This window comes from Rhinopithecus roxellana, chromosome 8 (assembly GCF_007565055.1).
Source record: "Rhinopithecus roxellana isolate Shanxi Qingling chromosome 8, ASM756505v1, whole genome shotgun sequence".
NCBI classification, from domain to species: domain Eukaryota; kingdom Metazoa; phylum Chordata; class Mammalia; order Primates; family Cercopithecidae; genus Rhinopithecus; species Rhinopithecus roxellana.
Window position 1 is genome coordinate 86,150,319 of NC_044556.1, and position 20,654 is coordinate 86,170,972.

Here is a 20,654-nt window from a genome sequence, read left to right on the forward strand (position 1 = left end):
ATATATAACCTTGTTTTATGTGTGTTTCTTTTTAAAGGCATCTTATATTAATTGCTGATTCATTAACATTGAGTGCATGCCTAACAGCGCCATAACTCATGTCTGAACAAAGCGGCTTACCTAACCAGGTATATTTTCTGTATGTGACAAGGCCTGTCACAGCCTTCTTGCACTTAGAAAGAGTAGGCAGCACTTCAGCATTATACTTGGGGGCTATTTGAAACAGTGAAATCACCAAAAAAAGCACAAAATATGAAAAACGTGACACTAAATCAACCGGAAAAGGGAGACTTGTTTACAGTATGAGAGCCAAACACGAGAGGGTAGTCTTGTTTGGGTGACTCACATTTTTTACCACTCTGCCAATTCACATGTCTGAATGACTGTGAAAGCACCATGAGGATTATTTGGGGGTTACAAATAATTTATAGTGAATAATCATATTTGCAAATACAGAATCCACAAATAATGAGGATCAACTGTACTGGGAGTGGAATTGCTGGGTCATATGGTGGTTCTATGTTTAATATTTTGAGGAATTACCAAGCTATTTTTTTTTTTTTTTTGCAGAAGCTAAAGCATGTTACATTCCCACTATCAGTGTTTAAGGATTCCAATTTCTCCATGTCCTTGGCAACACTTGTTATTTTCTGTTTGTTTGGAACAGAATGGTGAATGTGAAGTGGTACCTAATAAGATACCACTTATAAGTGGTTTTGATTTGTATTTCCCTAAATCACCAATGACGTTGAACATCTTTTCATGTGCATATTGGCCATTTGTATTTCTTCTTTAGAGATGTGTCTATTCAAACACTTTACCTCTTTTAAATTGGGTTATTTGTCTTTTTATTGTTGAGTTGTAAGAGCTTTTAAATATATATTCTGAATACTAGACTCTTAGATAAATGACTTGCAAATATTTTCTCCCATTCTGTGTTTTCATTTTCTTGATCATGTCTTTTGATCTTCAAAAGTTTATCTTGATGAAGTCCAATTTTATCTATTTTTTCTTTGATTGCTTATGCTTTTGAAATTTTTGAAACTGCTATCCTCATATAGTTACTCAGTACATCCTGCTAAAAGAATTGCATACACATTTTTATTACCAAAGTCATGAAGAGTTAGATTTCACGGATTCAATAAATTATAACTTACTTGCTAAGGGATGTCATTTGTAAATTTAAACCATTTGTAGTATTTAAGAAATTTTTATGTTGTGGTTGTGAGATTTTAAATACTGGCATCATGAGGGCCAACATTTATAAAAAGCAGTGTCAAAGTTATTTAACTAACTGCTGTTTTTGTTTGGAAAATTGAAGAAAAATACTTAACACTGCTCTAACATTTTAAAAGAAGATTCGCCTCTTTTTAAAACCATGAACTTTCTGTCCTAAAAGTAGGGTCTCAAGCTATTTTGTGAAAGAACACAGGAATCCCTGGAACTTGGAAATAAATGCAGATTGGTGTTTATTTATGTTATTTTAAATGTAGTAGCACTGTGTGTTAGAAAACTGAATCTGTAACATTTAAGTCAAGCTAAGCAAGCAAATAATATCAGCTAACATGGCTTTAATCTACTAAGTAACTTAAAATCCAAAAGATCAAAGGAAGTTTTAACTAAAAACAGTCCTTCATGCAATTTCCCTGTGGAAGCAGGAAAAGGCTAGAAATTACATGTCACCTTCATATCCTGGCTTGCTGACCTTGTGCTCAGATCAAGCCCCTCTGTATGCCAGCTGTTACCATTATTAAGACCTTGCCCCAAGGGGTTAAGTAGGAGAAAAACTCTCCTGTCCTATTGGAGAGCAAACACTGAAAGTTCCAGCCCCTAACATGCCTAATTCAAAGCAATCTGCATGTGCTTGTCATTCAGTCTGTCCTGCCGCTCTGTGGAGCTGCTCCTGCCAACTCATTGCTTTCTGCTGTGCTGTGATCCTGCAGTCAGTTGCCGCTGTTGCTACTGCAATCATTTGCACCAAACTGAGCCAGAGAAGTTCCCTCTTTTAACATAAAGGTAATACATTTACTCTTGCTCTGTGAATATGTGTGTGAGAAATGCGTGTAATTTGTTATTTTAGGAGAATTTATTTAAAAACTGAACTTTGTTTCTAGGATTGTATTTAAAATTCCAGCTCACTGGTTTTTTTTTTCCCAGTGTAAACTTTGAACGGCATTTGGCATTTTAACACATTAAAATCTTGTGAAGTTTATTTAAATTGTAGTCTAACACCGTAAGGTAAGGCCAGCCATTTCTTAAGTTTATTAAAATGTCATGTCTTTGTGAAGTTGGAAGGAAACCTAAGCTTTAAAGAAGTTTGTTTCATACTTTGAGATTCTTATTTAACTACTATCTAAATCAGAAAATTTTGAAAATATGTGCTTGCCATTACTAGATGATAGAAAAATAAAAGTAGCGTTGTAGGAATCACATTAGTCACTTTTGTGAATTAAATGTTATAATAAAATAGAGAATTATTAGCATCTTCCCTCCTGCAAAGAGAGTAGTTTGGTGAAGATACCCTCTTGTGAACTAAACTTCAACAGCAAGTAATTCTTATCAGAGTTCATTTCAGATACACAGCTTGGTAAAGGCCTTCAAGCTATGTTTTAGTTGTTTAAATGTTTCATGCATTATATGGTAACTACAATAGTGACTACATTATGACTGGATTTACTGTTTAAAGTACAAGTCAAATATATTTGCTATATTGACTTTTGCTTAAAATGAGAATGGATAATTTATTTGCAACTGGTAGAAAAATTCAAATTAGTTTAACGTGAAATATGTTTATGTTTGGTGTAAAATATACATTAAAAATTAAACAGAGAAATTTAGTGAAAACTGAGTATTTCTTGCATATCACTGATCACAAATGACTTTATTCAATGATAATCCAAGAAATAGAGAACATACTTTACAATTTGCTAAAAAATTTTACAAATAGGTATTCTTGTGGAACGAAAAAGAATGAAACGTGTCCTTTTTACCCACAAGAAGGTTATTTTAGATCATACTATTTATAATTAAGAAAACTACAGTTCCCTTTGATGGCTGGGAAATCACTAAACTATGTAAATAACCTCTAAATTTATGAGTGTTTCACTTGCAGGTAGTGGGTTTTCTACTTCCCGTGGTTTTAATATCTGGTGACACATTTCTACTTTCTAAAATGTTAAAACTCTTTTTGCATTATTTCATGTTTTTTTTTAGTCTTGCATCTCCAGTAGATTATCTTAGATTGCTTTTATTGCCAACATATAAAATATTGGGATATTTTATTGATTTTACTTTATTTGGAACTTTTTGTTTTAGTATTAAAAAAGATATTTTTATGTGTCTTCTATGCATCATATAGCTCACATCTTAGACCTCAATTTTAGAATTCTTATGAACTATTTGCATTATGAAAAAATGTGTAATGTTTTCAGTGTCTGAAATGATTGACCTACAAAGTAGTTTAGAAAATACATGTTTACCTTAATTCAGTCTGGGAAATACGTATTATAAAGTGGATTCATCCAAAATTTAAATCTAATCTCACTTGCTTTGCAGTTTATATTGAACCGGTTGAGCCTTTGGGGGAAATCTGCTTTTCAGTATTTGCTATGCATCACTTCTTTACCTTCTGTTCTAACTGCTTTGAGTTATGGGGCTGGATCTGAGCATTCTTGCTGTATGATTCTTATAATTCAGTGTGGATGATGGACAGCCTTGACATACAGATGATATGAACATTTTCTGTTTTTGAAAAAATGCAATTCCTGATTACATTCTAACACAGGAAGCAAAACCAAGTTGTTTAGGATCAAGACATGTGAGCTCCTTAGTCTATCAGCCTTTTGGAAAAAATATAAGACAGAGCAACTAAAATAAATTAGAAAAGCTAGACTCAGAAAAGATGGTGGCTTTTTGTTCTCTCCTTCTTGATTTCTATTCTCTTATTTTAATCACTATTAAACAGGCTTATGTATTACAGGCTCATATTTAGATTCCAAGAAAACTGTATAAGGAACCAAGTAGGTGCTTACCAAAATGATTGCTAAATAAGGACATTTAACTGAGAAATATGATTTAATTACCTTTGTAAGCAAACAAGAATCCCACACAATAGTAAATGTAATTTCAGTTTATCTAATATATACAAGAAAGCAAACAGCAGAACTCATGAGCATTTATAGTAATAATTTAAGGAATAGAGAAAGATTTATAAAAGTTGCACCCAGGCTCTTATTAAGAGTTAATTTACTGATTCAATTCAAGTAAGAATAAAGTCTTTATAAATTTGATGTTTTTCTAAGCTTGAAGCAAATCTCAGCGTTTTCTTTAATTGTGTTTTATACAAATACCTTGAGTGATGTTTCCCAAGTTGCTCAGTAGACTAAAGGATTCTCATAAGACATTATTTGCTGGACTCTGCAGGGAAGAACCCATTTGGGGAGCTGCTCTAGGAAATTTGATTTGCTACTTCTCAAACTTCACAAAACAGCAGGGAATGGGGCTTGGTATTAGATACTAAACATTTGTGGGAAAAGTTTAGATAATTCTAAGTGTGGTATTAAAAAACAACACACTACTGTCTAAATCAAACAATTTTTAAGTGCTTTATGGTGATTGATCTCAGTTTTTGGCTTTATGAAGGACATTTTAAAAATTCTCTCACATTCTTTTGCCTAACAATGTGTGGGAGTAAAATTTTCTTAGTTTGATTTACCTCAGTGATGTTTTTTTCCCCCTTTGGGCTGCTAAGTTTTGAGGTTTTGAGATGTGTGAAGTATTAAACATGCATGGTATCTTTTAGACATGCTTGTGATGTGTTCAACAACATTTGTTAAGCTCAGTAATATGATCCTGTTTCTACTGGGGAAGAGCTATAGTGATACAGATAGATTGCTCAGTTGTAAAGCTGCCCATTTTGTGATTTTAGTTGAGACAAAATAGTTTCAAATGAAATCTCATGGCCTAAAGACACACCTATCACATCTTAAGGATCCTGTTTATTAACAAACCATCTTGTAATTCTTATTTGGTGGGTATGTGAGGCTAAATAACAGTCCTGGTATCTGCCGACTGTCTAACCTTAGAATTGGAAAGTTTAAGATGCTTAAAATGCCACCAAAAAATTTTTTTTTTTTTTTTCTGGCATGGAACTTTAGGGAACATGCTCTTTTATTAGAGGATCTTGAGCCTTCATTTTAGAGACTGACCAGACATTGAGGACCTACTTTTTCTTGAGTGTTAAATAAACTCATTAGTCAAATTAGCTACTTCCCAAATTTTCTTCAAAAGATTAATAAATAATAAAGGCTTTATGGCAACTTGTTTCACATTTCCACAACATTGTTCCACATAAAGTCTGCACTGTTGTCTTGCTTGAGCTAGTATCTTACTAAGGCTTTCTCCTTGCTGCAGCCTTGTCCCCACCCTTCCAGCTTAAGAAGTACTGCAGATGAAATCTCTTTTCATTGTAACAAGAGCAATAAAAAAAAAGCAAAAATAGTATAAACTTAGAGTGCCAAGTCCAACTGTTTTCTAATATGCAACAATATTCTTCATTTCAAGCAATATTTTCGGAATGTTGAATATTTTGAGTGGCAGTTGCTTGCTCTTGTAAGTTGATCAACATTAATTATGTAAAGTATAAATCAGTGGCTCTCAGCTCTGACTGCACGTTAAAATTACCCAGTATGCTTTAAAAAATGCTAATGGCCACACTTCGCTACAATATGAATTAAATCAGAACCTCAATCTCTGGGGCCAGGACCCTTTTATCATAATTTTTTAAATATTACTGCAGTGATTCTGATGTGCAGCCAGGGATGAGACTACTGTGATAGACTTGTAATTTTATGAATATTCATATTTAATGCATACCTTAAGACTTGTAGCAGAGCCTAGTTAAATGTTTTGGCTAGTTTGGGGGTTAGATAACTGCTTATATAGGAGAACTTTGTAGAATTTTTTTAAAGTGACCATTGTTTGACATCCCTGATTATGGAAAGTTTCTCTAGTTTTATTTTGTATATTTTTGGTTATACAGTTTCACATAATTCTCCAAACTTAGGGTTCAAAAGAAATTAGTGCAGCTTAATGGAATTTAAACTCATTTGAAATAGAAGTGCAAAGCTGTAAGAAGTCTCCCCTACCTCTTTCTTTCCAGCATTGATGCTTATGGGCACGGTACTTATAACTGAGTGTGGAGAGAAGTGGTGAATATTACATGGAATGATAATTTTTGTGGATGAACCTGGAAAAGAGATCTCTGAAAAGTGCTTTAATAATTGCAATATTGTGAGAGTGCTCTTGAAATATGTATTTAGGAAGATAAGTGTTTATGCTAAATGGAGAATATCACTGATATCACTTATCTGAGATTGAAAGAGGTAAACTTCATTTTATACCCACATTTCTGTTCCCACATAGACCAAAGGTACATTGGATGTAAAACAAAATGAGAAAAATGAAATTGATGTTTCTACAACCCTGAAATTTCTATCACTCGCCCCTATATATAAAAATTTCTGCTTTTACAACCTAACTCATTTCTAGCAGTAATACTGCTTTCCAAATGTAGGGCTTTCAGATTTGTTATGGCAGATACACTGCAATATCATTAAGGTTATTTTACTTTCATATTTTTTGTTGTAACTCTAGGGGGAAACTTTATCTGGAAACTTTAATTTTTCTTCTGTATCATTAAGCTGTTTGTAAATACCATGAATATTGAAACAAAACATTTACAATTTATCCATATATCTTAGTGCCTCTATCAATATATATCATGTATGTAATTATATTAATAGAGGTTATCTAAAAACGTTAGGTGTATTTCATTTTCAAAGGTGGTGCTTATCATCAGAAGTTGAAACTACCCATAAATTGAATAGTAAGAACAGTATGTTCTCATTGTAAAAGAATGCTAACCTTCATTTTCATATTTCCTGGAACTCAGTTTGCTTTCTCCTAGTGTGGCAGAAAGCTAACTAATACCTAGTAGGCTCTTATGAAATATATATTTAGTGGTATACATCTTCAAATATATAATGTTGTTTGTTTCTTTGGGAAAATGGCTTTCAACTTATTGCAGTTTATGCTTAAGGAGAATACTAGAATTAACACCTTATTTTGGTATATCCTTTGCAATATACAAAATGTTTACGAGTGATTTGGTGAAGCTATTTATAAGTATTCTCATGAAGGAGAGTTTAACAGTAGAAAGTTTACAAACTTAAAGGAAAATAAGAAAATGTAATTTGTCTCAGAAGGGAAAAAGATTATATTTCTTTATTTAAGACCATCCTTTCTAGTTCCTTACAAGTGTCTGATTCTTTCATTAAAGATACAGATTTTGCTGTAACGTCACAATTACATTATTCTTAAATAGTCAATATACTACGTAACAACAAAGATCAATCCATTGCCTCGCTTTTTCAAGTTTGCATAATATGATATATGGATGAATAACACCTTTCCTTAATTTAGTGAAATATGTCTCTGACACTCTCGATTGCTGAATTGTACCTTTTAAAACAATCTTGGGAAATATCAAATTCATAGGCTACTTTTCATGTGGACCTTCAGACAGAATTTTACATCAGTAGCCTCTTGTGGTCCTATAAAAGCTAGTTGGACTTAGCATTGCTCTAGAGGCATCTTGAGGTAGTAGAAAAGCCTTACCTTTAGAGTCATACTGGTCTGAGATTGAATCATGTGATTTGGATTAGTTACTTTAATATTTTTGATTCTCAGTTTTCTCTGTAATGGGTTTAATAATAAATTCATAGGGGTATTGTGAAAAAAGTGACTTGATATAGTGAGATGATTTTTTAAAAATCTAAATAGCCCTTTGAAGGGAAAAATATTCCTAGAGACAAAACCTGCCTGATTTGGCTTCTACATAGCCCCTCTACAGAAATGCTTACAGTTCTTTATCAATTTCTGTTGGGTTGGCATTTAGAGCAGCTACTTATTTCTCTGGCCATAACACTAAATGTTAATAGGCCAACATGGTACCAGTAATCAGAAATTAGTCCATCATTTTAGAATAAGCATGAAGCAACTGTAGAGGAACCATTTCATATTAAAACAGGTTTGGTAAATAATGGATACAGGTATCCCCAGACTCCCTTTATACCTGATGTAAAGAAAGACTTAAGGTCTCTTTATATATCCATCTTTTAATATCTAGTGCCACTTGAGAGGGAAAAATGTGTGTCTCAGTTAACTAGGCAGGTGCTTCAGTCCGTGTATATGAGTTGCACTAAAGAGATCAAAATCCTAACAGCTGTTGTTTGCATGTACGAAAAACAGTTTGGGAGTCATGATACAAGCCATGATTAAACTTGATTATCGATTAGAACCTCTATTGTTAAATTTGTTACATTTCTCTGCCTTAAATAGAAAAATTGGCCTTTATTTCTGTCAGTTGTTAACATTCCCTACTTATTTTTGTTCCTTCTGATTTAATTGTGCGTATCTTGCCGTACCTGAGGTATAATTCTCTTGTAGTCTCCTCACCTAGTTTGTGGTTTTCTCTTACTATGCAAAATATGTTCCAGGTATCAGCAGTATGGACATGTTGTTGGAGACTTGTTGCCCTACCCCTGATGTACTGCATCAAATCTTTATTCTAACTGCATCTCTAGGTGATCCTCATATTTGGAAGCCCTGGTTTGGTGTTTTGTATTTATCTAATGAAACTGCTATAGGGAGCATGACTCTTCTGAAAAAGATGGTTGGCTACAACAAGGGATCTTGTTGGTGATCCAGTCTTGGTATTTATTCTTAAGTTTGGTATTAGGAATCTGGTGAAGCAAAGAGTTATTCTAAAATACATCATGTGAGTGTACAGAATACAGTTTATCAGAAAGCTCTCAAAACCTTGGCATCATGCTTCCTAGCTTCACCATTTGTCATCAGTGTGTGACTCTGAGCACCTTACTTAGAATCTCTGTGTTGTTTTCTCTTGCAAAATGGAGTGGTAATGCCTGCCCCCCCCGCCCCTGGTTTTTCCAGAGGGCTATTAGGAGGATCAACTCAAGTGAGATCATTTGTGAGAAAGTGCTTTGGAAATAGCAAAGAGGTGTACAATTGTAACAGTTGATGGGGATGAAAATGGTGTTCCTTTAGGCTATATGATCCCTGTGTTCGTTAAGGATAGTGATGGCTTTGCTAAGTGGTTACTGTGGTAATTGGAACAGGTCTGTGTATTCTCTTCAACAGTACATTTAGATTTCACATTGGCAGTTTTCTGGCCACACTAGCAGTTCTGACCTCCAATTCGAAGTAGCTGCTATGAGGTTTTCTTAACGCTATTTGTATTCTGGGAGCCATCTAGTTTGATTGCATCCTTTGTACAAATTGTGTGTCATTAACATATTTTGGTGTATGATGCAGTCATGTGCCACATAAGGACATTTTGGTCAGTGATAGACCACATATTCCATGTTGGTCCCATGTTATAATGGAGATGAAAAACTCCTATGGCCTAGCCATGGTAACACTGTGGAGTGCAGCACATTACCTTTTTATGTTTAGATATGTTTATCATTTTTTATTATTTATTTTTAGATATGTGTAGTAGACAAATCCCTGCATTACAGTTGTCTACAGTATTTAGTACAATAACATGCTGTATAGGTTTGTAGCCTAGGAGAATAGACCACGCCATATAGCCTAGCTGTGGCTACAGCATCTAGGTTTATGGAAGTCCACTGTGATGACCACACAATGGTGAAATCCCCCGATGACCCATGTCTCAGGACATGTCCCCATCCTTAGGTGATATGTGATTGTTGACAAATGAAAGTATCATAATCCTGACAGCATTTTCAATGAGATGCAACTTTTTGTCTGAAGCATTATTATTTCCATTTATTATATATTTGTATATTTCCTGAGTTCCAAACAAGAGTCGATGTCATTATTTTGAACCATCTAATCACATGAACTCTGACACTTTTCTCTTTACATTTCAGTATGATTGAAATGTCTCTCTCTCTATGTATACACATATTAGATATATAGATACATATATATAGATGTATATACACATATATACATATGTAGATATATATACACACATATATACATATATAGATATATATACACACATATATACACACACACACACACATATATATATATATATATATTTTTTTTTTTTTTTTTTTTTTTTTGAGACGGAGTCTTGCTTTGTCGCCCAGGCTGGAGTGCAGTGGCGCGATCTCAGCTCACTCCAAGCTCCACCTCCCAGATTCACGCCATTCTCCTGCCTCAGCCTCCCAAGTTGCTGGGACTACAGGCGCCCGCCACCACGCCCGGCTAATTTTTTGTATTTTTAGTAGAGATGGGGTTTCACTGTGTTAGCCAGGATGGTCTCGATCTCCTGACCTCGTGATCCATCCGCCTCAGCCTCCCAAAGTGCTGGGATTACAGGCATGAGCCACTGCGTCCGGCCCCTCTCTATACTTCAATATATCAATTTACTTCTGTTACATATTATACAAGGGTATTACAAGGGTGTGTGTGTATACATATATATATATGTATGTATACATAGATAGTGTTATATATACAAGGGTATTAACATTCTTGTGTTATATAGCCCATTATGGTTTTCAAAACATTTCTACCTTCTCACAGTAATCCTATGAAATGTATATTTTAAAATTTAATCAAAAGATGGTTTTTGGCCCCAAAACTGCTAAATCATTCTGGACATTAAAATGTTGGCTAAAAAGGTAAAATAGGGGATATGAGATTAGAGGCTTTGAATTTATTAATATTGGCGTGTTATATTCATGAACAGCAGGAAATGCACTAAAATATCTTGGTGTGGGCCCATCACATCTCAAGCCAATGCTTCAATAATAGCTTGCTTTTTTTTTTTTTTTTTTTTCTGGCATTCTCCTGTGTGTTATGGCCCTGGGAGAACAGGCGATTTCAACAATAGCTGTTTTTTTTGTGTGGTTTTTTTTGAGACAGGGTCTCACTCTATTACCCAGGCTAGAGTGCAGTGGTATGCTCTCAAGCTCAGCGCAGCCTTCATCTCTTGGGCTCAAGTGATCCTCCCATTTCAGCCTCCCAAGCAGCTGGGACTACAGGTAAGCAACACCATGCTCAGCTAATTTTTAAATTTTTTTTTTTTTTTTTTTTTTTTTTTTGAGGCGGAGTCTCGCTCTGTCGCCCGGACTGGAGTGCAGTGGCCAGATCTCAGCTCACTGCAAGCTCCGCCTCCCGGGTTTACGCCATTCTCCTGCCTCAGCCTCCCGAGTAGCTGGGACTACAGGCGCCCGCCACCTCGCCCGGCTAGTTTTTTTGTATTTTTTAGTAGAGACGGGGTTTCACCGTGTTAGCCAGGATGGTCTCGATCTCCTGACCTCGTGATCCGCCCGTCTCGGCCTCCCAAAGTGCTGGGATTACAGGCTTGAGCCACCGCGCCCGGCCATTTTTAAATTTTTTTTAGAGAAAAGGTCTCACTATATTTTCAGGCTCATCTCAAATTCCTGGGCCCATGCAGTCCTCCTGCCTCAGCTTCCCAAAGTGCTGGGATTACAGGCATGAGCCACGGTGCCCAGCCTCAATATAGCTGTCTTTTAAAGTTACTCATTATATTTTACCCAAAACCAATTTTAAACTTTCACTATAAATATTACTATCACTGCATTCATAATCATGTACCATTATACTTATCATAATAGTTTGACAAATGTAAAGGTGTTAACACTCTCTTTCAGGAACTCCTTATTCCACTCCTTTTTATTATACTTATGTGTCCTCTATCATGTCTTTCCTATTAGTTCCCTCCATCTTAGGTTCAGACTGGATTTTTTCCTCATGTATCTCAGTTCTAAAGAAAAAGGAGGCTGGGCATGGTGGCTCATCCTGTAATCCTAGCACTTTGGGAGGCTGAGTCAGGAGGATTGTTTGAGCTCAGGGGTTTGAGACCAGCGTGGACAACATAGGAGACCCTATCTCTACAAAAAAATTTAAAATTAGCATGACATGATGGCACATGCCTATGGTCCCAGCTACACAGGAGGCTGAGGCAGGAGGATTGCTTGGGCCTGTGAGGTCTAGGCTGCAGGGAGCCATGATCGCACCATTGCACTCCAGCGTGGGCAACAGAGCAAGACCCTGTCTTAAAAAAAACGGTGGGGAAGGAAAGAAGGGATGAAGGGGGGAAGGGATGATCTTTCTCTGTATGGGCCTTAGGGTCAACTCTTGATGTCAGAGTGAAATACTTTCCTATTCTGGCTGGTCATCTGAACACCTACTCAAATGCATCCATTGAACTTAAATAATCTATAGACATTTCATAAAATATTTTTTCTGTTTTTACTTCTAAATTTTTTTACTGTAGTTTTTACTTATTTATGAGGTCAAATTGATTGGTCCCATGTTATGATTAAAGAAATGGAATCAGAGAACACTCATGTGACTTGCTTCAAATACAAGCCAGAGTTCAAATCGTTCTTTACTAGTTCCTACTTCATTACAAGAAGTCTCCCAAGTTACAAAATAGGTTGTGTTCCAAAAATTCATTTGTAAGTCAGTTATTTGGCATTTGAACTGCATTTTACCATGTGGGAAAAAAATGTTATAAATGATGATTAGGTCCCTGGCTGGCATATAAGAATCTATTTAACTCTTGTGTAACTACAAAATGATACATTTGTAATAAATTTAAAAGAGAATGATAGTTGTGATTCTGGTTACAAAGAAAACTATTTTTTTTTTTTTTTTCTGAGGATAAGCAGATTTAATTAGAAGATAGGGAAACATGAAGATTGAGAAAGGTCTAGGGGGCATTTCAGGGTTCTTTGAAGGAAGTTAGAGGTTGATGGGATTCTGTCTGAAGCCCAATGTATTCAGTTCTTGCACTACCATAAAGAAATACCTGGGCTGAGCACAGTGACTCACGCCTGTAATCCCAGCACTTTGGGAGGTCGAGGTGGGCAGATCACCTGAGGTCAGGAGTTTCAGACCAGCCTGGCCAACATGGTGAAACCCTGTCTCTACCAAAAAATACAAAAATTAGCTGGGTGTGGTGGCACACACCTGTGGTCTCAGCTACTCAGAAGGCTGAGGTGGGAGAATCACTTGAACCCGGGATGCGGAGGTTGCAGTGAGTAAGCCAAGATTACACCACTTCACTATACTCTGGGCAACAGATCCAGACCCTGTCTCCAAAAAAAAAAAAAAAAAAAAAAAAAAAATTTAAAAAGGCCGGCTGTGGTGGCTCACGCCTGTAATCCCAGGACTTCCAGAGGCCGAGGCGGGCAGATCACGAGGTCAGGAGATTGAGACCATCCTGGCTAACATGGTGAAACCCCGTCTCTACTAAAAAATAAAAAAAATTAGCTGGGCATGATGGCTGGCGCCTATAGTCCCAGCTACTTGGGAGACTGAGGCAGGAGAAAGGTATGAACCCAGGAGGCGGTGTTTGGAGTGAGCCGAGATCACACCACTGCACTCCAGTCTGGGCGACAGAGTAAGACTCTGTCTCAGAAAAAAAAAAAAAAGAAAAGAAAAAAAATAACCTGAGACTGGGTAATTTATAAAGGAAAGAGGTTTAATTGGCTCACAATTCTGCAGGCTGTACAGGAAATGTGGCAGCACCAGCTTAGCTTCTGGGGAGGCCTTAGGAAACTCACAATCATGGCAGAAGGTAAGGGGAAGCTGGTAGAGAAGGAGAAAGTTGAGGGGGACGTGTGTACCACATTTTTAAACGACTAGATCTCACGAGAACCGCACAGAGGGAAATCTAGCCCCATAATCCAAACACCTCCCACTCTGCCCCACCTTCAACACTGGGGATTACAGTTCGACATGAGATTTGGGCAGGACACAGATCCAAACCCTATCAGCCAGTTGCACCTTCAAACTTTTAAGTCATTTGTTGTTATTAGATGCTTCTCACTAGCATAACTTACCCAGTGTCTGTGATTAGAATCAGTAGAATTGATTGAATTAAATACCTAGGAAAAAGTAGACTATTTGAAATAATATATTAACTAACCTGGGATGGTAAAAACAAACCAACAAATTAGAAGTATTCCTTCCTTCAACCTTCCTGATAGAAAGGGCAGGAGGAGTTGTTGACTTTCCCAGTTAGCCCGGCAGATCCCATCAGCTGTTTTAGCTTAACTGAGGTACAGGTGGAGGTTGGAGAAAAGCATGTGCCTTCCGTGATTTCTTTGAATGGAGTGCTTGTACAATGAGAGTTTCTAATTCTGGGAAATAATTGCATTGATCTCATCTAGTGATTGTTTCCTGCATTATCTAACACACAATTAAACATCTTACATTTCAATTAGCTTTTTAAGAAAAGTCCAGTGCTTCTTTAAATGTCCTTTAATTTATGTTTTGTTATCTTCATAACCTTTGCATATGGCTTTTTCTTTTGTTAACAACAAAAGGGAGGTTATATTCTTCAGTAAACTGAAGCGTAAATGAGCAGATTTTGCTGAGATGGCACATTCAGAAAACGATGAGATGAGTTCTCGCCTCCTGGATCAGATTAGTGCTCTTGCCCGTCAGTATATCTACCCTACCTCCTGCTAGTTTACATAATACATTTAACTACTATTACTCTGTGTTGGGTATATGATTTGAATGCTTTACAGTAGATGTTTGTTTAACATTGGATACATTGGAAAGTGATTTAATGAAGGAGAGAGCAACTGTATTTACTACAGTTCAGAATCCCTCTCAATGGTCATTATAAAAGGAAGCTTGGGATTGGCAAGCCATTTTCAAAAGTGATGTAAGACTAAATGAGGGAAGTAATATCTAATTGATTTTATATATATATTGATGTTTTTAAATGCTTTGTCTTCCCACTAAGCAGTTTATGAAGAAATTCCTACTGCATGATGTTTATTTAACTGAATTTGTGTATGTGGGGTAGGGTGTGTTTGAGGAATTTTGTCTGAAAGGTAAATATGCTAAATTTACATCCTAGTATGGGCATGCTCTGCTCACAAACGCCCCGGCTGAGCAGTTTACATACTGGGTGAAAATGTACACAGGAATCCTCATGGGAGATCCAGGTTTGCCAGTGAGATTACAATGTACTCAGACTGAAAAAGAGGATTTCTTCTGGTTACCTGTGTGTCTGCCAGAGGTGGGGAAGGACTGGAGAGAGATCGCTCCACAAGCCGTTTTGTCTGCTTAGAGAATGGCATGCTAGAAGGGTTAGTGAGCCAAATTACAGTTTTCTTTTTTGTTGCTGTTGGCTTTCATGTGTATGTTGAATAGACTAATAGCATTTGATGACTTTTTTTTTTTTTTAACTGTGAATTCCCAGATTTTGTGTGTGTGTTGCTCAGAGGGCAGGTGTAGTGGGCAAAGTGATAGGGAGATTGTCTGTTTTTCTGTTTGTTGATTGGACACACTTGCTGCTGGTAATTTGAGCATCTGAGGATCTTCCTTTATACTGAAGGCCTGAACCCTTTGGTGGAAGGAAAAAAAAGTAAGAAAAAATCATTTGAAGCAAATCCCGCCCATAGTATTATTTTTCTCGTGTGCAAGCATTGTTACCTGTAGTATATTATATAGAATTTTGCATCTGATATTTTGGTTGCTAGAATTCTTAGCTTTCCTGACTGGTTTTAATTTATTATCCTCAGACTTGAATGACTAAAAGGAAAAGTCATATATTCTTGAGATTTTTCTAAGATATAAAACATTCTTAAGATTATTCAAATTATTTTAACCTTGTACAACTAATTACCCTCAGAGTGGCCCTTCATTTTGTCCATCACTCCTAGATCAGAACATACAAGCCAAGCATGATATTGTTGAAAAGCTGAAGGATGCTATTTGTATCCTCTCCTCTCTCATATGCAAAATGGTCTAGTTCTTAACTGATCACTTGTGCATCTAGGATGAGGGGAGAAAAAAGGCACTGAAAGAAGAAGTGGGCAGGAGGAAAGTGATCAGTGGGAACAGAAGAGGGTTCTTAAGGTGCATAAAATAGCTGGTGGAAAGAAGATGAGTGCCACTGTGTTGGCTGGTTCCATCACAGATGCTGCTGAATTTCCATCACTGTCTCAAACTCTGCAAGAACCCTCATTTTCAAAGAGCTGTTTTTAAATATCATACTTGTCTTCCCTACATGTTTGCCTGCCTGACTATAACTGGGTGATTTTATGTGATTTTCTTTCTTAGGGTCAAGAAATTGGAGCATGGCTATGAGCAATGGAAACAATGATTTTGTGGTTCTGAGCAACAGCAGCATCACAACCAGTGCTGCTAACCCGAGTCCCCTTACCCCCTCTGATGGAGACCATGCAGCCCAGCAGCTCACACCCAAAGAAGCAACAAGAACAAAAGTGAGTCCAAATGGATGCCTGCAACTTAATGGCACAGTTAAATCATCCTTTCTGCCTTTAGACAACCAAAGAACGCCTCAGATGTTACCCCAATGCTGCCATCCTTGCCCATACCATCACCCTTTGACTAGTCATAGCAGTCACCAAGAGTGCCATCCTGAGGCGAGCCCTGCAGCACCCTCTGCTTTGGCCTCGTGTTGCATGCAGCCACACTCCGAGTATTCTGCATCTCTTTGTCCAAATCATTCACCTGTGTATCAGACTACGTGCTGTCTTCAGCCCTCTCCATCCTTCTGCCTGCATCATCCGTGGCCTGACCATTTTCAGCATCAGCCTGTGCAACAGCACATAGCCAACATAAGGTAAGTGGTCTGAAAGTTTTGCTCTTAGCATTCAACTAATTCCACATGAACTATGACAACTTGTGTTTATTTTCCTGAAAGGGGAGGAGAAAAATGTGGCACAGAAAGAAAACTTATGAAAATGCATATTCTGTGGATTGTGTGAAGCCAGGAAAAATGCAAATAATACAATATATCTATTGTATCCACTGACTTCTTAGTCAAATCCTCCCTTCCCCTTTCCCTGTCTGCAAACTGGTTAGGAATTTCTGCTAGACCTTAAGTTATAAAATTCAACAAAAAGTTTTATTGTTAGCAGTTTCTGTTATTGTACATGGGAAGCATATTTATGATGAGACTACCTAAGCAGCCATCCTTTATTTGCTGTTATTGATAGTGGTGAGCATTTATGAAAAAGAAGTAAAAAAACTCCTTGCTGGCCAGGTGCCGTGGCTCACGCCTGTAATCCCAGCACTTTGGGAGGCCGAGGCGGGCGGATCACCTGAGCTTGGGAGTTTGAGACCAGCCTGACGAACATGGAGAAACCCCATCTCTACTAAAAATACAAAAAATTAGCCGGGCGTGGTGGTGCATGCCTGAAATCTCAGCTACTCGGGAGGTTGAGGCAGGAGAATCACGTGAACCTGGGAGGTGGAGACTGTGGTGAGCCGAAATCATGCCATTGCACTCCAGCCTGTGCAACAAGAGTGAAACTCCATCTCCTAGGGAAAAAAAAAAAAAAAAACACACAAAAAACCTTGCTTCCTTATGCTGCCTTATGACTGTACTCGACAATTTCTATTCATGTGTTTTGGTGACTGTGTAGTACGCTGAGATCAAATGAAAGTAGCAATTGCCTTCATAGCAGATGAAACCTGTAAATTGTAGCATGGGACTTTAAAGCATTTGTAAAGCATTTTTAGATCTGATAGATTGAAAAGTATTAGAAAAATCAATATCATTGTCCGTGCTTATTTCCACCTCAGCCCATAGTTTCTCATATATATGATTTTCAGCTATTTTTTCCATGGGTAAGTTAAGTTGCATTCAGCCTAGGTTAGCAATGATAATATATTTTATAAAATACTAAGTACTTTGTAAAGACCTAGCATTATTTCATATTTTTAAGTGATAAAAAAAGTTTAATTAGCTAGAAAAAGAGCATTCTCTTTAAAATTAGGGTATAATTTACACACAGGGAAATGTACAGATATTAATTATTCAGTTTGAACAGTGTTGACAAATGTGTACAAAAGTGTAACCCACATTTTGTCTGATATAGAACATTTTTGTCACCCCAGAAGGTAAGTTCCTTCGTGCCCCTTCTCAGTTATTACCTCTGTCTTCACCAGAAGCAATCACTGCTGAGTGCTATTACTATAGATTTGTTTTGCCTGCTCGTAGAACTTCATATAAGTGGAATCATACAGTATGTACTCTTTCATATTTGGCAATTTTTGCTCAGCATAATGTTTTTGAGTTTCATCTAATTATTGTATATATTTGTTTTTCCATTTATTGTTGAGTAGTAATCCACTGTATGCATGTAGCAAATTCACTTTTGATTAAAGAGTTAGGGCTGAGTGCTGCAGCTCATGGCTGCAGGAATTACAGAATCCCTGTAAGATTCTGTAAGGTGGGAAAATTGCTTGAGCCCAGGACTTCAGTGCCAGCCTGGGCAACACAGCAAGACTCTGTATCTACAAAAAAGAGGGGAAAAAAGTCAGATCCACAAAGGGATTAAGAGATAAATACTTTTGACCTTTATCAGGTTTTGAACATTGTTGAGATTATCTGGTTACACTCTTTGTAAAGAGAGGAAGGGAAATGTGGTAATAAAGCAGAAAGAAAGAGTGGGGAGGGGAAAAGAGGAGAGTCCTTCACAGCATGTTTCTGCAGTTTCTGAATACACTTTCTATATTGGATTTGAGAGTCTTTGAGTTATAGGCTATGATAAGAATTCACATTTACCAAAGTCATTTCTTAGAAGATTTGTCATGACAACGTTGTGCTACATGACTAGTTTTAGACTCTTTCCATTTTGAATCAAACTGTGTGGACAGTTGATTTTTAAATTATCATAAATATTGATGTTTCACATAATAAATTATATGGTTGCAAAGTATGAAATAAGATATTTCTGCATTTTGAAGCTGATACCTCCTTTAAAGAAATCACAACATAATAAAACTGTGGACAAATAACCAATCCTTTCAATATGGAAGGTTGTGCCAAGAGTTTCGGGATTTTGACTTAGCATTTCTCAGTGACCTAATTCAAAAGCAATGAGATCCCTGTGTACACTTTAAATAGAATGGCATTAAAAAACAAACTAATAGGCAGGTGGCTGAGCTTGTCACTACCCTTGGTTGTGGAGTCATTGTTGGAACCGGGGCTTTTGCAATCATGGTGGACTGACCTCAGACTGTGTATGACCACTGGGTCCACAGACTTGTCCGTATAGGATTTGTCTTTGTATGTTATCTAAAGAGAAAGAATGATGAAAAGCTAACTGCCTTCTGGGAAAAAAGTATGTTATTTAAAAGGAAATTGAGACCCACGGAGAAGTTGCTTAGAAGTAAAGGCTGTGACTGAGCTATATAATGTTTACATTTTAAAAGTTATGAGAGAAAAACACTCTCATACTTAATTTGAAAAACGCTGACTTAAAAATTGCCACAATTGTCCGTCAAAAAAAGTTGTAGAAGAAAGTAGATTAGTATGAGGGAAATTGTTTATATTTAGAATTGTATCTCAAGAATTTGAGCTTTCTGTTATTTGTTTGTAATAGACATAAAATATTTTAAAGATGCCTGCAGAGGAATAGTATATGTCCATTTGTGTATAGTATATACTTTATTGTGCCTCAATGATTACTTTGCTATTTTCTACATTAGTTATATAATCTGCAATGTGGCACCGAGGATGTAATTCCAAACAAGTTGAGACATTCTTTAGTAGGAAGGAAGACAGTAAAGCAAATAGGCAGCTACAGTATTGTGGTAAGTACTATCAAGAAGGAATACACAGGGCTGAAGATGAAGAAAAGTTACAGATGGAGAGAGAACTGAAGAGGCTTGTCTTTTAGGTAGAGGGAACAGTTTATGCAAATACTTTTACAAGGTGGTGTGCGCTCAGCTCCAGCATAGGTCAATATGGCTGGACCCTAGTGGAAGAGAGAATGGTAGCAAGAGGAGAGGTATACTAGGACTAAATCCTGAAAGGCATTGTAAACCACATTAAGGCAATCTCCAGACTTCATCCTGAGGCTAAGGAGGACCCATTGTAGATTTGTGTGTGTTTGTGATTTTTTTATTGTGGTGAGATATACATAACAGAAAATTTAATATTTTAATCATTTTTAAGTATACAGTTTAGTGACATTAAGTACATTCACATTGTTGTACACCCATCACTACTACCTTTGTGCAGAACTATTTCATCTTCCCAAACTGAAATTCCATACTCACTAAATTATAAATCGACCTGCCCCTGGCAACCACCATTCTACTTTTTGTCTCCATGAATTTGACTTCTCTAGATACCTCAAATTAGTCGAATCCTACAGTACTTGCCTTTTTTTGTTTGGCTTATTTTACTCCGCATAATGTCTTCAAGGTTCATTCATGTTGTAGCATGCGTCATGATTTCCTCTCTTTTTAAGGCTGAATAATATTCCATTGCATATTTATATATTACATTATAGCATTTTATCAATTACATATTACATTGTATCAGTTCATTGATGGACACTTCCATCTTTTGGGTGTTGTGGCTATTGTGAATAATGCTGCTATGAACTTGGGTTCTGTTCAAGTCCCTGCTTTCAATTCTTTGGAGTATATGCTCAGACCAGAAGTGGAATTGCTGGAGCATATGGTAATTCTGTTTTTAGCTTTTTGAGAAACTGTTTTCCATAGTGGCTGCACCATTTTACACCAGCAGTGCAAAAAGTTCCAATGTTTCCAGATCC

General features: G+C 36.7%; 1 protein-coding gene across 2 annotated transcripts in view; it reads left to right on the plus strand.

Moving 5' to 3' along the window:
* The window catches only part of DISP1 (dispatched RND transporter family member 1), a 201,027-nt gene that overhangs the window by 122,287 nt on the left and 58,086 nt on the right, over positions 1-20,654 (plus strand). The window contains exons 1-2 of one of the 2 annotated variants that reach the window (XM_030936634.1): positions 1,870-2,016; positions 16,177-16,702. In XM_030936634.1, the coding sequence (XP_030792494.1) occupies positions 16,194-16,702 (509 nt within the window). In that variant the 5' untranslated portion in view covers positions 1,870-2,016; positions 16,177-16,193. Of the gene's footprint in view, positions 1-1,869; positions 2,017-16,176; positions 16,703-20,654 lie in introns of those variants that run through there. The other variant, XM_030936635.1, reaches the window with a different exon arrangement.